The 9,007-nt window shown below is 44.1% G+C and overlaps 1 protein-coding gene across 1 annotated transcript; it reads right to left on the reverse strand.

The window, feature by feature from the left end:
- Nucleotides 1–577: 577 nt before the first annotated feature.
- Nucleotides 578–1,545, reverse strand: LOC123490945 (putative serine/threonine-protein kinase PRKY; the record flags this gene model as incomplete). Its single annotated transcript, XM_045220762.1, has 2 exons — nt 578–841; nt 1,367–1,545. Coding segments are annotated over 2 exons (443 nt in total), but the record flags the coding sequence as incomplete, so codon positions are not given.
- Between the last annotated feature and the right edge of the window lie 7,462 nt (nt 1,546–9,007).

The raw sequence follows: 9,007 nt of genomic DNA on the forward strand, positions 1-9,007 counted from the left end.
TGAGGTCCCTGAAGACGTCTCGCTGCTTGTAACACTAATATAAAAACAAAATAACGGCAATTTAATCTCATCTTTGCATTTCTCTCATGTTTTGGGATTCCATCTTAGATCGAGCGAGGATTCCCCTCCATACATTCTGTGAATATTATATGGAAATGTAATATGACATCTTCCGGAAGGACATCTATAACCCTACTGTACCAATCAGGCAAATGTGTCTGTATGGCTACAACTCCCAAACGTGTTATAGTCTTACAATGAGAAAGAAAAACAAACAACATTCACTCCCACAATTAACATGGTAGTCTAATAATATCCTGGTAATGACTTGTTAGGGGGCATAATGTCTAACAATTAAGGATGTCCTAGCTGTGCAGTACACCTGCTCCCAGATGGGATGATACCGGTGGGGACGAACAGCTCATACAGGGACGCTGCTCTGCGGCTGACCCTGTGCTACTTCCAGTCTCTAGGGTGTGTGTGGTCTCAGGGAGGTTGGAAATATAATAACACAGTCCAAAGACACAATTCCGTTTCGATGGACAATGAAGTTGTACTCTATGGCATTACATCATACCTGTCCGAGAGCTTCTTAGCGAAGCCGAAGTCTGTGAGGCGGATGTGTCCCTCGCTGTCCAGCAGTATATTCTCCGGCTTCAGGTCTCGGTAGACGATCTCTTTGGAGTGGAGGTACTCGATGGCACACACGATCTCTGTGGAGTAGAAGAGGCCCGTGGTGTTGCTGAAGCGCCCGCGGCTACGGAGGTAACTGAACAGCTCCCCGCCTGGAACGTAGTCCATCAGCATGTAGAGTAAACGATCGTCATGGTGGGTCCAGAACCTGGAAGGCATAAACAGTAAATAAACAAAACGGTACATTTGAACAAGGTGACTCTATTCAAACACAAATATTGGTCGGGTAACAGTGGTTGGATGTAGAGAGTTAGGAAAAAAAGGGTAGTCTGGGCAATGTTTGCTCAGCTTACAGTATGTGGCATGGGCCTTGTCAAAGCGGTTGTAGAGGACAAGTGGAAAGTGGTCCTGTGTGGCTTAGTTGGTAAGAGCGTGGTGCAAGCAACACCAAGGTCGTGGGTTTCAATACCACTAATCACATACATATATTAGAAACGTATACACTCACTGTAGGGGATGTCACTTTGGATAAAGACTTCTGCTTAATGGCATATATTATTTATATATTAAATCCACCTCCAACAGATCTGTGGCTGACGATGGTGGTGGTGTTGAGGTGATGTTGGGGAGGTTGACTTCGGTCAGGACTTCCTTCTCTTTATCTTACGGTAGCCATGTTATGCTATGTTTTGTTAAGTTATGTTATGTGGTGTTGAGGTGATCAGACACTCACAGTCTGATGAGGAAGGGGTGGTTGACTTCGGTCAGGACTTCCTTCTCATTGTGAACGTGCTGCTCCTGCTTCAGCCGGATCACGTCAGGGATCTTCATAGCCTTCAGAGCGTAGAACGCCCTGCTCTTCTTGTCTTTCACCAGGAACACCCTGCCAAAAGTCCCTGTGCCTGAGGCAAGGAGAGAGAGAGAAGAACTGTCATTAGAAAAGGTCTCTCTCTCTCTCTCTCTCTCTCTCACACACACTCTCACACACACACACACACACACACACACATTCACACGCCCAAAGGTCGTAGAGCAACATTCAGTTTATTTCTGAGGCAAATCAACCATGATAATCAAGAAGAGATCTGTGGTTAAGTCAGATCATGAAATCAGAATGCCATATTTGCGTTTTTGACATTCAATTCTCCCTGACATGTCTTCAACCCTTCCATCAATTAAAGAGGTTGAACCTGGAAGAACTGTCCAATATTCATCGAGTCGTCTTCTCACTCTTTTACAAATCCGAGCTCATTATTTTGGCCAACAATTCAGATTGTTTCTCTATTCCCATCCCCAGGTCAGGAGGAGTACAAAATGACATCCTACATCTAGTCATATTTCACTGTAAGGAGAGAGGGAGTAGACAAACAGAACTGAGTGACTGACTCTCACCCAATAGAGTCATGGAATGTTGGCTTCTAGCACGTTTGGGCTTACCTCATACAAGGGATCTTTGTCCTTCCCTGTTCTCAGTCTCCATAGTAATCTAATAGGGGCAAGTAAACAAAGCCCAAACCCTGTCTTTTTCTTCTTATTCACTGTCATCACATGATAAGACAGAGGTTAGATAACTGTCAGGATTGCTTCTGAGCTCAACTGTACTACTATACAGTGAGGGGAAAAAGGTATTTGATCCCCTGCTGATTTTGTACGTTTGCCTACTGACAAAGACATGATCAGTCTATAATTTTAATGGTAGGTTTATTTGAACAGTGAGAGGCAGAATAACAACAACAAAATCCAGAAAATTGTATGTCAAAAATGTTATAAATTGATTTGCATTTTAATGAGGGAAATAAGTATTTGACCCCGCTGCAAAACATGACTTAGTACTTGGTGGCAAAACCCTTGTTGGCAATCACAGAGGTCAGACATTTCTTGTAGTTGGCCACCAGGTTTGCACACATCTCAGGAGGGATTTTGTTCCACTCCTCTTTGCAGATCTTCTCCAAGTCATTAAGGTTTCGAGCCTGATGTTTGGCAACTCGAACCTTCAGCTCCCTCCACAGATTTTCTATGGGATTAAGGTCTGGAGACTGGCTAGGCCACTCCAGGACCTTAATGTGCTTCTTCTTGAGCCACTCCTTTGTTGCCTTGGTCGTGTGTTTTGGGTCATTGTCATGCTAGAATACCCATCCACGACCCATTTTCAATGCCCTGGCTGTTCTCACCCAAGATTTGACGGTACATGGCCCCGTCTATCGTCCCTTTGATGCAGTGAAGTTGTCCTGTCCCCTTAGCAGAAAAACACACCCAAAGCATAATGTTTCCACCTCCATGTTTAACGTGGGGATGGTGTTCTTGGGGTCATAGGCAGCATTCCTCCTCCTCCAAACACGGTGAGTTGAGTTGATGCCAAAGAGCTCGATTTTGGTCTCATCTGACCACAACACTTTCACCCAGTTCTCCTCTGAATCATTCAGATGTTCATTGGCAAACTTCAGACGGGCCTGTATATGTGCTTTATTGAGCAGGGGGACCTTGCGGGCACTGCAGGATTTCAGTCCTTCACGGCGTAGTGTGTTACATTTACATTTACATTTTAGTCATTTAGCAGACGCTCATATCCAGAGCGACTTACAGTTAGTGAATACATATATATATTTTTTATACTGGCCCCCCGTGGGAATCGAACCCACAACCCTGGCGTTGCAAACGCCATGCTCTATCAACTGAGCTACATCCCTTCCGGCCATTCCCTCCCCTACCCTGGACGACGCTGGGCCAATTGTGCGCCGCCCATGAGTCTCCCGGTCGCGGCCGGCTGCGACAGAGCCTGGATTCGAACCAGGATCTCTAGTGGCACAGTTAGCACTGCGATGCAGTGCCTTAGACCACTGCGCCCCAATTGTTTTCTTGGTGACTATGGTCCCAGCTGCCTTGAGATCATTGACAAGATCCTGCCGTGTAGTTTTGGGCTGATTCCTCACCGTTCTCATGATCATTGCAACTCCACTAGGTCAGATCTTGCATGGAGCCCCAGGCCGAGGGAGACTGACAGTTATTTTGTGTTTCTTCCCATTTGCGAATAATCGCACCAACTGTTGTCACCTTCTCACCAAACTGCTTGGCGATGGTCTTGTAGCCCATTCCAGCCTTGTGTAGGTCTACAATCTTGTCCCTGACATCCTTGGAGAGCTCTTTGGTCTTGGCCATGGTGGAGAGTTTGGAATCTGATTGATTGATTGCTTCTGTGGACAGGTGTCTTTTATACAGGTAACAAGCTGAGATTAGGAGCACTCCCTTTAAGAGTGTGCTCCTAATCTCAGCTCGTTACATGTATAAAAGACACCTGGGAGCCAGAAATCTTTCTGATTGAGAGAGGGTCAAATACTTATTTCCCTCATTAAAATGCAAATCAATTTATAACATTTTTGGTTTGCGTTTTTCTGGATTTTTGTTGTTGTTATTCTGTCTCTCACTGTTCAAATAAACCTACCATTAAAATTATAGACTGATCATTTCTTTGTCAGTGGGCAAACGTACAAAATCAGCAGGGGATCAAATACTTTTTTCCCTCACTGTACCTGAAAACATTGCTGGTGTAATATTTAGCCTCAAAGCAGATATGTTCTTGTAAACTCAGCACAATCAGATGGATATGCTATGGATGTTTGTCCTCTCCTTGTGGGCCTAGTACTGCTTTCCTAGAGATTCCCAACAAGCAGGCTTTAGGCCTACACTACTAAAGCACTAAAAACAGCAAGATAAAATCTTTTGGCAAACATAGTGAGCACCTTGGTCAATATAAGTGAACTAATAATGACACGTGCGTAGTCTTTAGCCAACAGCTCAATCATTATTTTGTTTGTATTCTGAAGGAACATTTGCTGCAGAAGCAAGCAGTATAGAGAGATTAGGCCAAGTACCTGTCTGCACAGTAAAGACATAAGGTAATGTCCTTTTCCGATCACTGTTTGTTGCTCCCTCAAGTAGCCTAATCTTCTTGTGGAAGCAGCAAACGTACATTTTTTCTTCCGCTGATTTTGTAGCTCCTGTGCCATTTTTAGATGTGTGCGTGTAAATACTCTCTTTTCATCATATTGAGTGATTACCACCAGAAATGTCTAGGGATTTCATTTGGCCATGTGACATAGGTTTTCCCCTGCAAGTGGGTCAAGCCTGGTATGTCCTTTTCTCTCCAATATGGGATATGCACCAAATACTGCACTGAATACTTGCATGGTGTACTGAATACTAGGGTTGCACGATATTGGAAATAACTGACATTGCGATATTTTGTTTTTCTGCAATATATATTGCGATATGAAAAAATACAGGATGTATGTATGATCCTCTGGGGAAAATGCAGTTTGCAAACAGCGACTTTTCTGGTGGAAGTCCTCATTAATAAAGTGTATGGTCAGACTTATGTAGGGCTCCGTTGTCCGGCTGGACCACAAGTCCGTTGTTGCTGTATAATATTCCACTTGTGACAGTTCTGTTTCAACTTGTGCCTTGCATTTCTCGTACAACTCTGGGATGGCAACTTGAGAAAAATAGTTGCGTGATGGCATTACATACCGCTTGTCAAGTGACCGGATCATGTTTTTAAAACCCTCTTTGGTAACCGTGTTAATTGGTACCATGTCTTTGGCGACGTGAAATGTTATTGAATCTGTGATTTCTCTCTGCCATTTGGAACCTTTCTCGTATGGTGTAATACTGGCAAAGGCATCCGAAATAGATTTTTGCTTTGGAGGGCATTGAGATGCTTTGCACTCATCATACAAAGATTTGTGGTGCCGCCTTAAAATGATCTAACAAATTGGTCGTGTTGCCTCGTGTTGTGGCAACAATTGCAAGGCACTCTCGACAAAGTACCTGTTTTTGGTCAACATCATCCTGTCTGTAGCCTAAATATTTCCATATAATTGACGATGCATTTCTTTTTGCAACCAAATTCTCAATTTCGGTCTTTTTTGCCTGTTCCTCGCCCATCATTTCGTCACGCGCAAGCAGAGCCTGCATGTCAACCACGTGCAGCAACGAACTCCGTGTTTAAAATAATAATAATAATAATAATAATAATAAACTGTGTATCCAATAACCCATAAATCTGAGTAAATTATGTTATATCAGACAGATATAATGCTAGTTTAACATTTAAAAAATATATATATTGTAGACTGATATATGTTTACCTTACTAAATTGCACGTTCTGCGATGTGACTATTGTGGATGCATACGTCGCAATTTTTTTCCCCACCTTTATTTAACCAGGTAAGCCAGTTGAGAACAAGTTCTCATTTACAACTGCGACCTGGCCAAGATAAAGCAAAGCAGTGCGATAAAAACAACAACACAGAGTTACATATGGGGTAAAAAAACAAAGTCAAAAAATACAACAGAAAATATATATACAGTGTGTGCAAATGTAGCAAGTTATGGAGGTAAGGCAATAAATAGGCTATAGTGCAAAATAATTACAATTAGTATTAACACTGGAATGCTAGATGTGCAAGAGATTATGTGCAAATAGAGATACTGGGGTGCAAAAGAGCAAAATAAATAGCTATATAGGGATGAGGTAGTTGGGTGGGCTAATTTCAGATGGGCTGTGTACAGGTGCAGTGATCGGTAAGGTGCTCTGACAACTGATGCTTAAAGTTAGTGAGGGAGATAAGTCTCCAGCTTCAGAGATTTTGCAATTCGTTCCAGTCATTGGCAGCAGAGAACTGGAAGGAATGGCGCCAAAGGAGGTGTTGGCTTTGGGAATGACCAGTGAGATATACCTGCTGGAGCGCAGACTACGGGTGGGTGCTGCTATGGTGACCAATGAGCTAAGATAAGGCGGGGATTTGCCTAGCAGTGATTTATAGATGGCCTGGAGCCAGTGGGTTTGACGACGAACATGTAGTGAGGACCAGCCAACAAGAGCGTACAGGTCACAGTGGTGGGTAGTGTATGGGGCTTTGGAGACAAAACGGATGGCACTGTGATAGACTACATCCAATTGGCTGAGTAGAGTGTTGGAGGCTATTTTGTAAATGACATCGCCGAAGTCAAGGATCGGTAGGATAGTCAGTTTTACGAGGGCATGTTTGGCAGCATGAGTGAAGGAGGCTTTGTTGCGAAATAGGAAGCCGATTCTAGATTTTCCTTTGGATTGGAGATTCTTAATGTGAGTCTGGAAGGAGAGTTTACAGTCTAACCAGACACCTAGGTATTTGTAGTTGTCCACATACTCTAGGTTAGACCCGTCGAGAGTGGTGATTCTAGTCGGGTGGGCGGGTGCCTGCAGCGTTCGATTGAAGAGCAGTATTTAGTTTTACTAGTGTTTAAGAGCAGTTGGAGGCTACTGAAGGAGTGTTGTATGGCATTGAAGCTCGTTTGGAGGTTTGTTAACACAGTGTCCAATGAAGGGCCAGATGTATACAAAATGGTGTCGTCTGCGTAGAGGTGGATCTGAGAGTCACCAGCAGCAAGAGCGACATCATTGATATACACAGAGAATAGAGTCGGCCCAAGAATTGAACCCTGTGGCACCCCCATAGAGACTGCCATAGGTCCAGACAACAGGCCCTCCGATTTGACACATTGAACTCTATCTGAGAAGTAGTTGGTGAACCAGGCGAGGCAGTCATTTGAGAAACCAAGGCTATTTAGTCTGCCAATAAGAATGCGGTGGTTGACAGAGTCGAAAGCCTTGGCCAGGTCGATGAAGACGGCTGCACAGTACTGTCTATTATCGATCGCGGTTACAGTGGGGAGAACAAGTATTTGATACACTGCCGATTTTGCAGGTTTTCCTACTTACAAAGCATGTAGAGGTCTGTAATTTTTATCATAGGTACACTTCAACTGTGAGAGACGGAATCTAAAACAAAAATCCAGAAAATCACATTGTATGATTTTTAAGTAATTAATTTGCATTTTATTGCATGACATAAGTATTTGATCACCTACCAACCATTAAGAATTCCAGCTCTCACAGACCTGTTAGTTTTTCTTTAAGAAGCCCTCCTGTTCTCCACTCATTACCTGTATTAACTGCACCTGTTTGAACTCGTTACCTGTATAAAAGACACCTGTCCACACACTCAATCAAACAGACTCCAACCTCTCCACAATGGCCAAGGCCAGAGAGCTGTGTAAGGACATCAGGGATAAAATTGTAGACCTGCACAGGGCTGGGATGGGCTACAGGACAATAGGCAAGCAGCTTGGTGAGACGGCAACAACTGTTGGCGCAATTATTAGAAAATTGAAGAAGTTCAAGATGACGGTCAATCACCCTCGTTCTGGGGCTCCATGAAAGATCTCACCTCGTGGGGCATCAATGATCATGAGGAAGGTGAGGGATCAGCCCAGAACTACACAGCAGGACCTGGTCAATGACCTGAAGAGAGCTGGGACCACAGTCTCAAAGAAAACCATTAGTAACACACTACGCCGTCATGGATTAAAATCCTGCAGCGCACGCAAGGTCCCCCTGCTCAAGCCAGCGCATGTCCAGGCCCATCTGAAGTTTGCCAATGACCATCTGGATGATCCAGAGGAGGAATGGGGAAAAGGTCATGTGGTCTGATGAGACAAAAATAGAGCTTTTGGTCTAAACTCCACTGCGCCGTGTTTGGAGGAAGAAGAAGGATGAGTACAACCCCAAGAACACCATCCCAACCGTGAAGCATGGAGGTGGAAACATCATTCTTTGGGGATGCTTTTCTGCAAAGGGGACAGGGACGACTGCACCGTCTTGAGGGGAGGATGGATGGGGCCATGTATCGTGAGATCTTGGCCAACAACCTCCTTCCCTCAGTAAGAGCATTGAAGATGGGTCGTGGCTGGGTCTTCCAGCATGACAACGACCCGAAACACACAGCCAGGGCAACTAAGGAGTGGCTCCGTAAGAAGCATCTCAAGGTCCTGGAGTGGCCTAGCCAGTCTCCAGACCTGAACCCAATAGAAAATCTTTGGAGGGAGCTGAAAGCCCGTATTGCCCAGCGACAGCCCCGAAACCTGAAGGATCTGGAGAAGGTCTGTATGGTGGAGTGGGCCAAAATCCCTGCTGCAGTGTGTGCAAACCTGGTCAAGACCTACAGGAAACATATGATCTCTGTAATTGCAAACAAAGGTTTCTGTACCAAATATTAAGTTCTGCTTTTCTGATGTATCAAATACTTATGTCATGCAATAAAATGCAAATTAATTACATAAAAATCATACAATGTGATTTTCTGGATTTTTGTTTTAGATTCCGTCTCTCACAGTTGAAGTGTACCTATGATAAAAATTACAGACCTCTACATGCTTTGTAAGTAGGAAAACCTGCAAAATCGGCAGTGTATCAAATACTTGTTCTCCCCACTGTATAATATCGTTTAGGACCTTGAGCGTGGCTGAAGTGCACCTATGACCAGCTTGGAAACC

This window comes from Coregonus clupeaformis, unplaced genomic scaffold (assembly GCF_020615455.1).
Source record: "Coregonus clupeaformis isolate EN_2021a unplaced genomic scaffold, ASM2061545v1 scaf5766, whole genome shotgun sequence".
NCBI lineage: Eukaryota > Metazoa > Chordata > Actinopteri > Salmoniformes > Salmonidae > Coregonus > Coregonus clupeaformis.